The sequence below is a fragment of the Choloepus didactylus genome, chromosome 6, assembly GCF_015220235.1.
Source record: "Choloepus didactylus isolate mChoDid1 chromosome 6, mChoDid1.pri, whole genome shotgun sequence".
Classification (NCBI taxonomy): Eukaryota; Metazoa; Chordata; class Mammalia; order Pilosa; family Megalonychidae; genus Choloepus; species Choloepus didactylus.
The window spans coordinates 4,171,278-4,188,567 of NC_051312.1; the positions used below are offsets into that span (position 1 = coordinate 4,171,278).

The 17,290-nt window shown below is 56.0% G+C and overlaps 1 protein-coding gene across 2 annotated transcripts in view; it reads right to left on the minus strand.

Moving 5' to 3' along the window:
• Window positions 1–7,400: 7,400 nt before the first annotated feature.
• Window positions 7,401–17,290, minus strand: part of NADSYN1 (NAD synthetase 1) — a 43,313-nt gene continuing 33,423 nt past the window's right edge. Inside the window, exons 17-21 of one of the 2 annotated variants that reach the window (XM_037839215.1) lie at window positions 13,839–13,970; window positions 13,102–13,171; window positions 10,726–10,854; window positions 9,978–10,154; window positions 7,401–7,632 (exon numbers count right to left, since the gene is read on the minus strand). In XM_037839215.1, the coding sequence (XP_037695143.1) occupies window positions 7,582–7,632; window positions 9,978–10,154; window positions 10,726–10,854; window positions 13,102–13,171; window positions 13,839–13,970 (559 nt within the window). In that variant the 3' untranslated portion in view covers window positions 7,401–7,581. Of the gene's footprint in view, window positions 7,633–9,977; window positions 10,155–10,725; window positions 10,855–13,101; window positions 13,172–13,838; window positions 13,971–17,290 lie in introns of those variants that run through there. The other variant, XM_037839216.1, reaches the window with a different exon arrangement.

Consider the following 17,290-nt stretch of genomic DNA (forward strand, 5'->3'; position numbering starts at 1 on the left):
AATCAGTTTTGGTTGGTACACAGCCACTCTCATTGTATTGTCTATGCTATTTTCTTGTTACAACTGCAGAGCTGAGTCATTGTGACACAGACTTGTGGCTTGCAATATTGAAAATATTTATCATCTAGCCCTTTACAGAAAAAGTTTGCCAATCCATGCTGTAGACAAAGAAACTGAGGCACCGAAAGATGAAGTAAATTGTTCAAAGATACACATTAGTGAGTGAGAGAGGCAGGAATCCAGCTCAAAGAGGCTGCAGAGTTCACGTCACACATGCCACTCTTGTGGCTTCAAATGACTCCCACATTTCAGATTTGAGGGAAGGGATGTGTGACGATGCAATCTGTAAAAATAAGAAGGATGTAATGGAGACCACGATTTTGGGGAATGATGATGTGTTTGGGTCATCAGTAGCAGTTTGCTAAGAAAATCTGGGACTAAAGAGAGATTGAGGCTGGGAATTCATTCAGGAATTGAGTGCTGATTTAGTTTCCTGGCTGCTAAAACAAATACCATGCAGTGTTGATAACGGGAATTTATTGGCTCGCAGTGTCAGAGGCTAGAAGGCTTCCTCCCAGGGTGGGTGTTTTCTGGCTGGCCAGCAATCTCCAGGGTTCCTTGGCCATGCACATGGCGGCGTCTTCTCCTTTCTCTTCCGGGTTCTGTTGACTCCCAGCTTCTGGCTGCTCCAGTGGCTTTTCCTTCTGTGTCCAATTTCCTTTGCTTATATGGACTTCAACCACACTGGATGAAGACCTCCCTCATTTGGTCTGGGCACCTTAACTAATAGCATCTTCCAAGGTCCTATTTGGGGACGGAAAGGGGAGAAGAGCAAAGAAGTCAAAGTGAAAACTAACGAAAGTCTGGAAATAAAGGAAGGAGAACGTTCAGAAGCATGAAGCCCAAGAGCAGACTGGGATCAGGGTATGAGAACAACAGGGAAGGAGATTTGTGACACAGCTCGGAAACAATCCCTCTAATAATGCAACGAGAGACAGTATTAGAGTCCTAGTGCCGCTGTAACAAAGTACCACAAACTCGATGGTTTAAAACAACACACACATTTATTACCCAACAGTTCTGGACATCAGAAGTCTGGTCCAGCTCTCGCTGGGCTGAAAGCAGTGTTGGCAGGGCCACATTCCTTTGGAAGGCTTTAGAGAGAGGAGCCATTCCTGGCCTCTTCCTACTTCTACAGGCTGCCCACATTCCTCGGCTCACGGCCGCTTCCTCCATCTCCAAAGACAGCAATGCTGGTCAAGTCCTTCTTGCATCAGATCACCCCAACCCTGCTTCCATCCGCACATGTCCTTCTCTGACTCTGACTCTCCTTCTGCCCTGCCCCCTCCCATTCCACTTTGAAGGACCCTCGTGATTCCATGGGACCCACCCCAATAATCAAGGAGGATCTCCCTCATCTCAGGGTCGGCTGACTAGCAACCTTAACCCATCTGCAACCTTAACTCCCCCTTACCATGTAACCTTCAGAGTTACAGGTTCTGGGATTAGGACATGGACATCTTTGGATGGTGGGTGGGGGCAGAGCACTCTTCTGCCTTCCACAGCTGCTGAGCTATGAGAACTCCCAGTCCCTGGAGCCCATGGAGCAGCTTGAGTGGCTGGCTTTCTCTTCTGAGTCATTAGCACATGGATGGTATTGAAGCAACTGGAGTGGACAGGACCCCTCCCCCCCAGGGACACGGGACAGCACTCCCTGAGGACATCAGTGTGGCCAGGCTGTGTGGAGCTCACCGAGCATGCTGCCCAGCCCTGAGTGAGGAGCTGGGACAGGTGTCTCTATCTAGCTCCGTGCCTTTCTCTTCCCCGTACCCCAGACTGCACTTCTGTTCTAGCCACACTCAGAGGTCCACCCTGGAGTGCCCACTCACAGCATGCCCCCCCCCACACTTCTGACCCTTCCTCAGGTGGTTTCTCTGCATTGCACACCATCCCCCTTGAGAATGCCTTTGCCATCTTCAAGGGGCAGTTCGAGCAGTGGCCCCTCCTTACATCCTGGTGGACCTGGGTGCTGGGGCTCCCACCACACTGTCCGTAGGCAGCTGCTGCCTTAAGCTCCTGGAGGGCAGAGCCTGTGTCTCTCCCAGCCCCCCTCTGCATTCCGCTCCTTGCCCAACCTGGAGTGCACACCCAGAAACTCATTTGTTGAATGCACAAATGGATGAGTGAGACACACTGAGGCTCAAGGGGCCCAGGCAGGCAATGAGGGTGAAGCTGAGAGCCCATCTCATCCTCTCAGGGAAGCCAAGCTCGCCAGGCGGGCATCATCTACAGAGGACTCCCATATCCAGGCCGGGGGCGGGGGGGAAGGGATGGAGGGAGGGAGATGATAGCCAGATAGATAGATAGATAGATAGATAGATAGATAGATAGAATAGATAGAAGAGGGAAGACAGGTAGAGGGGAGATGGAGGAGGAGAGAGGGGAAGAAAAGGAGAGAGAGGGAAGAAAAAGGAAGAAATGAAGAGAGAAAGGGAGAAAAGGGGAGTAGGGAGAGAGAGAGGGAGGGAGGAAAGAAGAGAGCCTTACTTGCCTGCAGTTCTGCATGTCCAAGGCTCTGTCTTCGCAGGAGTGCCCAGAACCTGCTGATCAGAGGAGCCCAGTGGTGTCCTCTAAGTTCAGAGCTCCCTTCCAGGGACCAGTACGGCCAGACGGACAATGATTCCATTCCCAGCACTGACCCAGGGGGTCTCTAAGGCAGCCTCTACTGGCCAAGTGCCTTTCCGGTCCATCACGGTGGCTGTGGCCCTTTGCAGGTTGGTGGGAATTGGGATCGTCATCTGGCTTGTCCATTTGTCCATCGAGAGAAACTCTCTATCTACAGCCTCCTTGTGGCCATTGCAGATTTCACCCACTTTCCTTCCAGATGGTGCTCTCTGTGCACCAGACCCTCAAGTCTTTCCTGACCTATTGCTCCCTCTTCTTGGCATCTTTATGGTCCTGGGGTTTTTCACCTATTTTACTGGCCTGGGTATCAAGAACACCATTGGTTTTCAGCACTGTCCATCTGTCCTTTGCCCCATGCTATTGCCCCTAGCACATGCCAGGCTCGTGCCTTCCTCTGGGCTCTGGCCCTCCTGCTCCACCTGCTGAGAGGCCACGTCTGTGGGCAGCTGTGCGGTGACACCACGTCCTCCCACCCTCTGTGCTCACCCCGGCAGTGTGTACGTCCCTCCCGTTCTCCACCAAGGGGACGTCCAGCCTGCTGTTCTCTTCTGAGTCTGGACGGGCTCCCAGGGTCGCCGGCCCCAGAAGCTCTGCCTGGTGGTCTGCTCCAGCCCTGGGGTCCTCCCTCCGCGGGGTGCCCCTGACCCACACCAGGATCCTGCCGTTCGAGATGAAAAACGAGTCTCTCAACGACGTCAGCGTCCTCTGTCCTGCGTGAACGGCGCCGCCGACCCTGCCAGTTACTTTGGCCTTGAGAGCTGAGGAGGCAGTGGCCGCGGGTGCCCCCAGTGCTTCCTCCAAGCACGTGGGGCACGGGGCGAGGATGGGAGACCGAGGGAGCGCCCCGAGCGGGGGGACGGGGCAGGGGGGCCCTGAGCTCGGCGAGCCCCGGTGCACCTGCGTCTCCTGGCGGTAACCCCCTCCCCAAATCAAGCGTCCCCAAGCATGGTTCCTTCACAGCCTCTTCTTCGTATAAAAATCAAGGATAAATTGCTAGTAGATTTTTTGTGTGTTACACAAAATGCACGTTTTTAAGCCTTTTGAAACATGTAAATTTGTCTGCAGGAAGATTGTAAAGTAGCATGTAAAGCCACGTTTACCAACTATGGGGAGTCTGTTGTTTCAATCTTTGCCTCCTTGTTGGAGCTAGCACTGGTTTTTATTTTTGACATTGAGGGATGCTGAGCTCCTTTCATGTGTGTATTCCTTGCAGAATTATCTGTCCCTGCTCTTTGCCCCTTTTTCTAGACACTCTCTGGAATCCACCACAGATTTCCTTCTTCTAATACATTGACCTCGAAAACCGCTACCTCCTCCTCAAAACCTCTTCTCCTCTGTCTTTAGAATTTCAGTGAAATAAATCTTTGTTGGCCTAGCTAATGTCTGAATGGACAGCATAAGGCTGTTCGCGGCTTTGCTGGTTCCACTTACCCTTTGTATAATGAGGCTTTGGAATCTTGCTGTGGTTTCCTTGGGTTGGTTTTGCTTTTGAGTGAAACGTTGGGGCAAAAAGCTTGCAGGCTCTGCGGCACTGAAGACAAAGGCTCTCGTGCACCCTACTTCTCCGTACCATCCCCAAGGTGGTACCGAGAAGTTTCCTGGGACTCCGAGCTAGCTCTGGGGTGGACAGGAGTCATCATCCCCTCTCCAGGAAGAGGCTGGGTCTGGTCTGTGATTGGGCCTTAGAAGAGAGCCCTTGATGCCTCAGCAACCTGCTCTGGCTACAGAGAACCCCAGCTTCTCCCTTAGCCGAGCTCTGGTCACGACCCAGCCAGAGGGACAATGGCCAGCATCTCTGGGACCCCTGAGCTCCAAGACCTCCCATGAGTAGGGTGTTTGGAAGCCCCTGACCCTGACTCCATCAGATAAGGCCTCCTGTTTGTCCCAACCTCACTCAATTATGCTTCCCCGAGACAGAGGACAAACACTTCAAAGGGCTTTTGCTGGATAAATGGAAAGAGATAGGCCCTGATTTCCTGCTGGATTTGGATCTGGTTGTGCTTGGAACTGGAGATGCAGTGCACCAAGGCAGAGCCAGAGGAAGTCGGGATGAGAGAGACCAAGTCCTAGCTATACTGCTTAAACCCTGGATCCAGCCAGGCCTGAAGCTGTCTCTGTCCCCAGTGGGCTCAACTATGTCAACCAATCAACGCTTCTCCTTGCTTACAAGTTTCTTTCCTCAGGTATCTTGCATGGAGAAAGCCCAGGCCGATGCACTTTGTAAACGTCCCCTGGAGAGTCCCAGAAATGTGTCCAGAGACCAGACTAGACAGGCTCAGTGGACCAGGGATGAGGCTGCTGTGGCCTGGACCTAAGGCTTGGTCTTCAGCGAGAGCCCCGGCTCCATCCTCCTGCCCCCTACAGGACTGCAGATAACCACCACCCCATCCTCGAGCTGAGCTGGTCCTAGTGAACCAGCCACTTTCAGACTATTTATCCTGATGCCACCTGGACTCCCAGTCCTGCCAAGACCCAGGCCGGGCCATACCCCGGCTAACCCCGTACCATCCTCAGGATGTAACGTGGACAGCAGGCTCCTTCAGGGCATGACTTAGATGATGATGATGATGGCGAGACAGTGCCTGCACAGCATCAAGCCTCAGCCAAGGGGACACCCCCTACACCACGTTCTGCGTGGGGCACTTTCAGCCTCACCCACTGAACACTGGCCCCGACCCATAGATGGTGAGGCCAATAGACCCAGGAGGCTGTGAAGGACGTCAGCAGCGACCCCTCAGTGGCCTTTCCCAGGGGCCGCTGCAGGGGCTGTTTGAAATCTCCTCTGGCTGCATGGGATGGAGGCAGCTCCGAGCCCCAGGAGCTGTGGCCCTGGATGTGTTCACATGGATGACAGCAGTGGGAAGCTGGAGCGGTTCCTCCAGCTCACACAGGCCAACCGTGCCATGACACCAATGTGGAACAGGACACAGGGAGGGGGTGGGTGGGGAGACAGAGGGGCAGTGAGAGCTGCCAACAAGGACAGGAAGAAAGGGCCAAGGGGAGGTGTGATGGTTGGGTTCATGTGTCAACTTGGCTAGGTGGCCTAGCTGTCTGGTCAAGCGGGCACTGGCCTGACGATTCCTGTGAGGCTATTTGAGGCTGGTTGGTTTGTCGGATCATCAGTCAATTGACTGCAGCTGACTGATGACTCATCAAGGGGCGTGCTTCCACAGTGAGAGAGTGCAATTGGCTGGATTTGGTCCGGGTGATCAGTTGGAGGCTTATAAGCCGGACGGTTAGAGAACCTTCACTTCTTCTTCAGCTGCTCAGTGAAGCTTTTCCTGGGGAGCTTGTCGAAGTTGCCAGTTCGTTTCCTGAGGAGTTCGTCAAAGTTGCCAGTTCGTTTCCTGAGGAGTTCGTCAAAGTTGTCGGTTCGTTTCCCGAGGAGTTCGTCGGACGTCTTCCTTGGAGTTGACAGCTTGTTGACGGCTCTGCAGAATTTGGACTCGTGCGTGCTCGCAGTTGCGTGAGTCACTTTTACAATTTGATAATCAGCGACATCTCTCATTGATTCTGTTTCCAAGGAGAACCCTAATACAGGAGGGATGACGAAGACCACCACGGTGGGCACTGGGTGGGTGCCTCTCACTCAGGAATCCTCCATCCCGGGCCTCGTCCAGCCCCTTCCCGGAGGACGGCTCTCCCATGGCTTTGACCCATGCTGAGCCCAGGCCTGGACTTCCGTCAGGGGCTCTGGGTAAGGCCTAACAGTGACTGCACAATGGCGGAGGGGCCGGGCATAGGACGGTGGGCAGGGGGCAGAGGGAGAGCAGACCCCAAGCCACCTCCAGGACGTTCCAGCCTCAGCCCGCAGGCCTGGGAGGCCAAGGCTCCCTGGTGTTAGCCCTGGAGGGAGGGGCCGGGGAAGCTGGGGCAGCTGTGGGGAGGATGCAAGGGGCTGCTCCTCTCCCCCGTTACATCAACGGACTCAGGTACCAGGAAACTAGAGCGAAATCCCAGCAGGGAAGGGCAAAGCTCGGCGTGGCCTGAGGTCAGGTTCTGGAATGCGGGTGAGGACCCACCCCTGGGATCCCCCTCCTCGGTAGAGGCCCCTCCTGCAGAGAGAGGGGAAGAGGAGGCCATGGGACCGCCTCATGCCTGCCCCCACTCGGACAAGGTGGTTTTCCCACCGGACAGGAACAAGGATGGTGGCTCCGGCTCCCAGCTGGGGACTGGCTCACGTCCCCTGCAGAGGCAGGTGCAGGCCCGAGCCCAGTTCTGTGAGCGTGCACTCTTCTCTAATGAGGACCTCTGAAGATGCGACTTCCGGTTACGGTGGGGTCTCATTTGCGAATAGGATCTTCGAAGGTCCTATTTGGATGAGGCCAAATTGCACTGGGGTGGGGCCTCCATCCATGTGACCCGATGCCTGATAAACAAAGACCAGAAGTTGGCGGAAGCCAGAGGGGCGGACAGGAGGAAGGAGGCTGCAGAGGGTTCCGGAACACTACAGAGGATTCCCAGTCTCTGAACCGGGACACAGTAAAGCCCTGCTGTCACCCTGGGTGCCATCTGTCACAGCGGCCCCGGCAGAGCGAGACACTTCTGGACCTAGGGCAGGAAGGGGAGGTGGGGGACAGGGGCCCTCCCGTGGCTTCCTGCTCGGGCACCTCCTGTCTGGTCAACCCGCCAAGACCCAACCGGCTCCTGCCGCGCCTGCTGACCCCGGGGCTTCCCGCCAAAGCCCTGCCCGGGGAAGGGGCCTGGGGTGGGGTACACGCTTGAAGAGAAGAGGAGAAAAGCACATTGTCTTTTATTTTAGCCTCGATCAGGAACTGGAATGCAGAGCTTCCACTTGCTTGAAATGTTACACCTAACTTGCTTCTCGGGCCATCGGCGGCAGGGGTGACATCCAGGGTCCGTGTGGGACAGGAGCCCTCCACGCGGAACGTGCCTTCAGTCCACGCCGTCCAGCTCCTGCTGCTCTGTCCTCTCCAGCCGCAGAACCTGGAAAGAGGAGGGACGGGGAGAGCAGTCACGTGGAAACTTGGAGCCCCCGTGCTGCCGAAATGAACTGCTACACGCCCAAAGGTGCTCAGAGGCCCGGAATAAACAAGGCAGGCTGTCAGAGGGCAGCGACAGGTGCTGGTTTCTGCAAGAACAGACCGGAACATTCTGGGAGGGTGTGCCTCAGTGGTGGCTGCTAGAAGATAAGATCACGAGCGGTTTTTATCTCTACGCACAGGCGTTTTCAGATATTTCTACATTTGTTTTCTTTTGGCTGCACAGCAGCTGAACCCCCTCCCTGATTTGGGGGAATCCATTGCTGAGTGTGATGCCAAGTGTGAGCCAAGCCCTCGCCCACCCTGATAAAGTAGCCAATGCTGGGAGCAGCCCCTGATGCTGCCCTGGGCAGCCCGGACGGCGTGACTTGGGGCCGAGCCCCATGAGCTGGGGACACCGGACGAAGAGAGCAGGTCCGTGGTGGGGTGGCGTGTCCACGCGTCCAACAGGGGCTCTGTCCAGTGACGGCAGAGGACACGGTGGGGTGCAGGGTGCACAGCCCTGCCCTTTGCTTCCCTCTACCCTCCCTCCCATCCACAAAGCTGCCCTCCCAGCAAAACTAGCCCGACTCAGTATCCCCTCCTCGCAACCAAAAAGGCCCGGCTCAGGGTCTCGACCTTGGCTCTGCTGACGCTTGGAGCCGGAGGACTCTTTAGGGTTGGGGGACAGCCCTGCATGTGCCTGGATGGTCAACAGCGCCCCAGCCTCTGCCCACTGGATGCCAGCAGCACCCCCAGCCCTGCAACTGCCCAGTCACAACAATGAAAACTGTGTCCGGACATTGCCAAGGGTTCCCAGGGGGACCTCCAGTGGAGAACTGCTACAACTGATATGCGGTGTGACTTCCATTAAAATAAGTTCAGGGGCGTGGGGGTGTGTATGTGTGTGTGCACGTGGACGGGTACACAGAACGCAGTGTCTCCCATTCACACCCCAGCCCCCAAGTGCGCGGACCCAGCAGCGTTCCACACTCTGTCGGCTGAGGTGGGGAGGGCAGCGGCTGTCCCAGGGCAGCAAGAAGGGGCCCCAGCACCAGGAGGGAGCCAGCTGGAGCCCACGGGACCCCGGGAGGGCTGCAGGGCAGGAGGGGCTGGTGCCACAGCGGCCGATCCCTGCCTCGGCTCCTACTCACACCCCTCCCGTCATCTCTTCGGGTAAATAAACATGATAAATCCAAGGATGGCAGCTCCATCGGGGCCACCTCTGTGGTTTGAGAAAACCCAGCATGTCCCTTCTTCAGCTCCACAGCGCTGACGCAGGGCAGGCAGTGTCCCGTGACGGCGCCAAGCCGAGTGGCCTTGGCGGGACACACACGTGTTTCCCTGCTGGTTGTGTGATGTCACACATGGCCAGAGCTTTAAAACCCAAAACAGCCACAAGGCTTTCCCGTGCCACCAGCTCAGCCAGCCCGAACGCACCGGGCTCCCTCCGGAACGAATCCTGGGGCTGGCTCTGGACTGTGTCGGCCACTCACAGCAGGTCCCCCAGGCCACCTCGAGCCCGGCCTGATAACTACAACGACCAGTCTCATGGGACCGTAAAACCTGGTACAGTGAAAGCGCCGATTCTCACTGAAAGGCCACTCAAAGGCCCAGCTCCCTCTCCCCTGTGCTGGGGCTACCCCAGAGAAGAGGCCGGCAGGAGACGGGTGTAGCGCCTCGTCCCCGCAGGGTGGGCGAGGGCCCAGGGGGTCCAGTTTGAGAAGACTGACTCCAATTTTGAAGGAAGTTCTACTGTGGGTAAAATGTTACCCAACAGCATCACGTCCTACAGAGAAATCTTTCATTGAACGAAGAGTCAATCGATGTGGCAAACTTCACTGTTGTCTTATTGTATGAAACTGCCACGGCCACCCCGACCCTCAGCAGCCACCACCCCGATGGGTCAGCAGCTGTCAACCCCGAGGGAGACCCTCCACCAGCAGAAAGACGACGACTCGACTGCTGAAGGCTCAGGAGATGGTCAGCATTTTTTAGCAATAAAGTACTTGTTAATTAAAGTATGTACATTGTTCTTTTAGACATAATGCTATTGCACGCATAATAGACTAAAGTCTAGTGTAAACATAAATTCTATATGCATTGGGAAATTTTTGCTAAATGTGTGCTTCGCATTATTGAGATATTTGCAATAGCCCGAGGCATGCCTGTACTTGGCCCTGTACAGAAATAACAGCAGTTAAAAATGCCACTGCATATACACAAAAGCTTTCCCAATCCTCAGATGAAATGAGTTGTGTTTCTTCCACAGATATATAAGAACAGAGAAAATCACTTTGCTCAGTTTACCTGGTTTTCGATGCACCGAAACTGCCAAGGCCAGCTTGTGTTGTACAAAAACGGTCGCAGATCGAATCTGTTGTCATCGGGACTGTAATTTTCAGCGTGATACGCAGGCGTGAGCGTTGTCATTTTGTGTCTGTTCATTGAATACTTGCAGAAAAATTGCTTCACTTTTTCAGCCACCTGGTTTGCAGGCAAAGCGCAGGGCCTCAAGTTAGCAGCGTGCAAAAGATCCGAGTCTGGAATGTTTACAGGGTCACACTGGACTACGCGAGAAAGCGGTTATTGGGTTAAATCTCTGCATGTGGACCTCCTTGAGGACAGGGTGGGCAGATATCAGGGCTCGGGCCAGGTCAGCTGGCTGAGCTATAAACCTGTGCACTCCCCAGATTCTGCTTCTGGAAGCTCCCAGGAGTTTCTGTGGGATCATCATGCCTGTGGACTGCAGCCCTTACAAAACGACAGCAGGAAAGCAGTGATACACTGAGCCCAAATTTACACTCTGCCCTCAACAAAAGGGTGGGGAGCCTTCCTGTCAGGTGTTCCTGTGTGTGGTCAAACCTCACTCAGGTTAACTTAATCGGAGCAGATGGAAGCCCTGAGATGGTGAAAAGTTAGAACTCGGAGGCATCGTTCTGTGAGGTACGTTTATTATTTTCAGGGTACGCTGGATTTACTTGGCCTGTGGGCCCAATCGACCACCTCGAGGTGACTGCCTGGCCTGGTTCGCCCCGTGAGACATCCCCGGTTTTACCTGTCTTGGGGTGCAGGTGTCTTTCCACATGTTGAGGAGTTTGCAGAACATGCTGTAGGGTCCAGTCTTGGCTAACTTCCTGAGCCTCCCATAGATGGAGAGTTCTGCATATGTCATTCCCATGTCTTCCTGCTCAGGAAAAATGCACATTTTACAGTGGCAGCAAGTCAGAGCTGGAAGAGGGCTTACAACTGCCTCGGGATGGAACCAGAGACCCAGGGGAAGGGAGACTTTCCCAAAGGCCAGGAGTGGACGCCGAGTGTTAAGAGTGAATGCTGGGGTAGGAGTGAACCCAGGGGTTAGGAGTGGACATGGAGGGGTAGGAGTGGATACCAAGAGTAAGGGAATGGACGCCAGGGGTAGGAGTGGACGTTGGAGGTAGGAGTGGATGCCAGGGGTTAGGGGTGACACCAGGGGTAGGAGTGGACATTGGGGGATAGGAGTGGACGCTGATTAGGAGTGAACGCCAGGGGTTACTGCCCCACAACTGACTGGCCAAGGAGGCCAACCTCTCCCGTCTGTGCCCCCCGCCCCCAGCGGACGCTGAGAGCCGTGTCCATGCGTGTCTTGTTAAACGGGGCCCCCAGCACTGAGCACGCTCTGGTTCAGAACTCTCACGGCATCCATTTACATGAAGCAAATGTTCCCTAGCAAAGCGCTTTAATTCCTTTAATTGAAGATCATCGTTGGAGACATCAAGGCCCCACGTTCAATAATGGAGAGAACAGCTGAGCAGACCATTACGGAAAGGGGGCCCTGGCAGAGCTCTCCACCTGGCAAAGTGGGGGTCACAGGCCAGGCCGCAGAACTAACCTTGATGATTTATAGTACTGCAACCACGCCACGTGTGCTCCAACCACACGGGAATAAAATAGAAATCTAATAGCGGAGGGAAAGCTGAGAATGCTGAGTGGCCGCTCATGGGCACGGGGTTTCCTTCTGAGGTGATGAAAAGGATCCAAAATTGATTGCAGAGCTGGGGGCACAGCTCTGCGAACCACAAAAGCCACCGGCCGTGCACTCTTCGTGGGTGCTGTGTGGGCCTGCCTCTAGAAGTGCCTGCCTTTGCAATTGCTAAAGACTGCCACCCACCAAGAGGAAACTTCTAGAAAGCTTAGGAGAGGCTATCAGAGAAGGCTTCCAAGCAAAGACAACAAAGATGGAGAGGAACGCCCGGCCAGGCGGCTCTAACTCTGGGAATGATCGTAAGTAGCAGCAGATCCTTCAGCTAAGCTGGTTCCACCTGCACAGCCCGTGGGAAGATATCTGTCTTAACAACCAGGTCTGTGTGATGGAAAAACAACTTCTGAGTTTGCTTTTGCTGTTAAAATCCCCCTAAATGGGAAGGTGTGTTTAGGCTCATTTGGGAAGGCAGGAGCCTTTATGCTTTTAGGAAATGGGTTCACATACGATAATCCTATATCAGTAAACCATCGCCCCTGTGCCACCGTGACCTGCAGGTGAGGTGGTTTCCTCCTCTGGCAGCTTCCCGAGGCGGGAAGGCCACGGACAAGCAGGTGGCGGGGAATGATGGGGCGGCACCACCAGGGGGGAGGTTTCTTGGAGCCTGCGGGAGGGCAGGGGTGGGGGGCCAGGTGCAGCCCCTCCTTGGCTGAGAGAACTGTGGAAGGCGAGGCTGAGACACGGGTCCTGGAGCCACACTGCCCGCTTGGACTCCCGCACCCCACGTGCCATGTGTGTGACCCCCTGCCTCAGTTTCCCCTACTGACAAAGCACATGCAATGGTCCCTCCTCCCAGTGTTGGGCGAGGAGCAAATGTGCCCACTGATGGTGTCTGCTGTGGAGGGGGCTGCGTCGGTGTCGGACGCTGTCACAGGGTGCTGGGGAGCAGTGGCTGGCCACGAAGGATGGAGGAAAGGCTGGGGAGGGGGAGCACAGGGGCAGGGGCTGAAGTGCACCACACGGACCCCCCAGGCCGTCGCAAGAGATGGGGCCAAGGCTGCAGGAACAAGGTCTTCAGTAGATGGGAGACTAGCTGGGTCGGGCTGGAGGGAAGGCGGCTGGAGGCAGAAGCGCGAGTCATCACGGGCTCCAGGGGAGTCCACGGCTGCCCTCGCAAACCACACCTTGTATTCTGACCAATAGGGTGGATGAGTGCAGAGGGATTCTTCTCCAGGTCACCCCAAAGCTCGTGGAAAGTCCACATCCCTTCTACAAGGGGCTAGCCCCCTCAGCGTGTCTTCATGCCTCACCACCCACCCCTGAGGCCCCAACAGCAGGAGGCTAAAGGGACAGCCTGGGCTCGTGCATGGACCCGGGTCCCAGGCCAGGACCCCGCATGGTGAAGGGGCATGCTCCCCGGGGCAAAAAGGAGGCCGAGAAGGGATCCGACCATGACAAAGGCTCCCCCATTACCTCGTCGGTCTGGGACACCCATCCGCTGGCCAAGGGCTCCAACTCGGCAGTGGCCGGGGCCGACAGGATGCTGTGGCGGAGACACAAGGGTCAGTCGTCACAGCGTTGGGAGAAAGCCCCCCAGCCCACCGGCCCTCCCGACACCTGGGGCAGGGTGCTGTCTGCGGTGGGGCCACCTGTGCACTGCAGGACGGTGAGCAGCTCCCCCAGCCTCCACCCACTGGACGCTGGTGGCTCATCTCCCATAATGACGACCCAAAATGTCAGGGACATGGACACTGTCCCCGGGGGTGGGGGTGGGGCAGCTCAGTCGCCCGGTGGGGGCCCTGGGCTTGGACAAGCAGAGCGAGGGAAGGACACTTCAGGTGGAGAGAAGGGTGCCAGCAGAGGCTTGGAAAAGCCCAGGGTGCTTATTTATCCACAAACACCCCAGGAGCCCCAGGAACCCTGTGAAACACAGGTGGGGAGCCGCGTCGGACCTCCCAGCCCAGGGATGGTGGGAGAAGGAGAGCACAAGGAAGACGGGCCAGTGCAGTGTGACGGAGCCACCACCCCAGGGGCTGGGGAAGCACCAGGACAGCACGGAGGTGGCCTAATCACCGGACTTCAAATGCCAGGCTGAAGAGCAGGACTGTTTTTACCAGGTAATAGGGAGCTACAGAAGGTGGCGGAGTGGGGGTGAGGGTGTGCCGGAGCAGTGCTGGGAGAGCTAACTGGTGGCTCAGGTGCCCACTCACCTCCGCAGGGCAGGGAGCTGGCAGTGCTCGGTGCAGTGCTGGACGAAGGCCCGCAGGTCCGTCTTGCTGATGCTGCCTATGGGATTGACGTCCGCGCTGGAGCAGTCGTACTTGGTCAGGTAGCCGAGGAGGCTGCGGCAAGAGAGAGAGCACAGGATGCCCGTAAGACAGACCCTGAGGGCTGCAGCCTTAGGCCTTGCTGGTCCGACCACTAGCTCTTCCAGGAGCCTGGAGACCAGACACTAGCAAATCCAAGGGTCTGAGAGAAGTCTGGAGCAGCTGAGCAGATGGAGAAAGGAGCAGAGGAGGCAGGTGACCACGGCGAGGTCCCTGGCACGTGGGAGAGGCTATCTGGGCAGGGGAGCCCAGATCTGGCCATCATCAGCACCAGGGAGGAGCAGCCCATCTGAGGACGAGGGCCCAGGTCAGCCGAGCTGGGCACTGAGGGACGGAGGACGAAGGGAGGGCCAGCTCTCCAAGGCCTGCCGACTCCAACTGCCCCGAGACACCCACATCCTCACCTCAGGGGCTCTGCAGATGGGATGGGGTGAAGGGCCTGAAGATGGGGGCTGAGCCCATCACTAGGCTCCTTAGACGTGGGTGCGGGAGGCGGAAAGAAGAGGAAGGCACGGAGAGGCACAGGGCTGCCGGCCTCGAGCAGCTGGACAGGGCAAGGAAGCAGATTCTCCCCGGCAGTTCCAGGAGCACGGCCCTGCTGACCCCTGGATTTTAGCTCCCTAAGACCCACTTTGGAGTTCTGATCTCTGGACTGTAAAATAATCCAGTGGTGTTGTTTAAGCCGCTGCGTTTGCAGTAACCAGGTGCAGGGGCCATAGGAGACCAACGCGCCTTCCCCGGGGAGCCAGCTCTCTCCGCCCCACCCACCAACACCCTGGCCCAGGGCACCACGCTCTCCGGCTGGACCATGGATTACTGTGATCCCCTCCTCCCCCACCTCCTCCAAATTGATTCTTGAGCAGCCCCTTCCCTGCCTCAGTGGAACCCCAAGGGCACCTTCCCAGGCCTGACTCCACCCATCTCCAGCCCCCTCTCAACACCTACCACGCTCAGCCTTACTGAGCTCCGTGCCCTTCATCAGGGACTGCATGCTCCCTCCCCTAGACCTGAGACGCTTCCCTACCCCTCAAATGCCCGAAAACGCACCCGCACCAGATGCAGCAGGTGGGTCTGGTTCCACCTCCCCTTACAACAGACCTGTTCCCACGACTCATGAGAAAGACCAACCTCTCGGTCATCTCAACTCATGACAAGGCTACACAGAAGGAGGATTCAGAGTACTGGGGCTGGGATTCAGGGAACAAAGGTGGGACTCCTGGAATATAACCCGGGGAAGGGGGGGGGGGCGCCTCCAACCTCACCCACGTGGGGATCATAAAACCTAATGCAGGTTGGGGGCCGGGCTCGAACCTAACCCAGGTGGGGTTCCCCAACTCACCCAGTTGGGGCACCTTGAACCTAACCCAGGTGGGAGCGCCACCAACCTAATCCAGGTGGAGTTACTCCAACCTAGCCCAGGTGGGGCTCCTTGAACCTAACCTGGGTTGGGGGGGTGGGGGGTGGGCTTTGAACCTAACCCAGGTGGGGCTTCTCCCAACCTGACGCAGGTGGACCAGGTGGGGCGCCTTGAACCTGACCCAGGTGGGGTGCTCCATCACACCCTGGCCTGTTAAAGGAGCAGTGGACAGGAGAGTGTGTTCCTTGCGTGCCTGCTGGGATTTACAGGTGGTCTTCATTCTACCTCCTCACCTCTCCCACCCCCCGACTCCCGCCAATGAACGTATCACCCCAATGGGAAGGTCACAGGAACTAACACCAAGTGTGTCTGGAGACAAATACGGAAAGTGTGGTGTCTCAGGCCAAGCAGGAGACACGTTCAGAGAAGGTTCTGGGCCTGGGCTCTTTCTCAGAATGAAAACCCAGAGGGGTGATGGTCAGTGGAAATCAAGACAGAATTTTTCTGACCAAAATTAAAACTGATTTGGTGGATTGGTCTGCCTCTAAGGCCAACTTTGCTGAAAAAGTAGTATGTCATGCACTTTCATAAATTTCCATAAATGGACACAGCTCCAGGAATTTTTCCATTTCCCATCTACATCATCTTTTATCCCTTCTATCCAAGGCCACTTCCATTAGTTTGAAAAATGATCTCGCACCTTAAAACAAATCCTCTCTGTCCTAGTTTTCCGGCTGCTAAAGCAAATGACCACACAATGGACCGGCTCAAACAAGGTCCACAAACTGGGGGCTCAAGACGACGGGAACCCGGGTGCGGGCAGGGCAGCTCCCTCTGACTCTTGGGGGGAGCCGCCTCTGCCCCCAGCTTCTGGTGCTCGCAGCCGTCCTTGGGGTCCCTCGGCGTGTAGGTGCAGCTCTCCAGCCTCTGCCTCCATCGTCACATGGCTTCTCCCCTGTGCGTCTCTGCACCCACATTTCCCTCTTCTTATGAGGATGCCCGTCACTGGATGAGGGCCTGCCCTAATTAGGTTTGGTCTCATCTTAATTACTCACATTTCCAAAGACTCTGTCTCCAAATAAGTTCACAAAGGTAGCTTCAACATATCTTTTTGGGGTCACAACCCAACTCTTACCACTTGTCAAAACCACAACCCCAGCTTGAATCCGGCTGTCCCCCTACTCTGCACGTGTACCCCTGCAATGGAGCGTGGCTGGAGAGAACCACGCAATATCACCTACAGGGGGTCCTTAGGGCTGCCAGCCACACTGTGTGTGTCCCTAATCCAGCACCCTCCTACGACCATCTCATCCGCTCTCCCCGAAACACCTGGCACTTGCTCTCCAACTCACTTCCTACTTCGCTGAGAAGCAACCATTCAGAAAAGAGCAGTCAGGAGCCCAGCCAGTGCCCCCACCCACCTCCTGCATCTGCGTCCACACCCGCTGCCACCCTGCCGCTCTGTGGGCACAAGCCCTGGCTTGCTCACCAGCTCTCATCCCCTCTGGCCTACGCAAGGACCTCGCAAGCTTGTCCCCCTCTCCTGTATCAGCAAATGTCTCCCCTCTCCCGTGGAACTTTCTCATCAACATATAAACATGTTTTTATTTCTACCACCTTAAAATAAGAAAACACCTTCTCCTGTCCCCACTGCTTCCTCCAGCTACTATTCTCTGCGTCTATTTCCTTTTCAAGCAAAACTTGGAGAGAGTTGTCTCCTTGCCTCTTACCCCCCTCTCCCACTCCGGCTTTCTTTTTCAGCGAGGCAAAGGTTGGTTCTTAGTCCCGGTGTGCTCCAGCCTCAGGGCCTTTGCACGGGCTGTTCTGGAACTGTGTTCCCCTCCCTCGCCCCCTGCACGTCCCTTCTCAGTGAGGACTTTCCTGGCTCCCCATTTACAAATGCAAGCCTGAACTCTCCCTTTTCCCAGCTCATTTTCTCAGTAGAGCTTATCATAGAATATATATTTCATTCATTTAT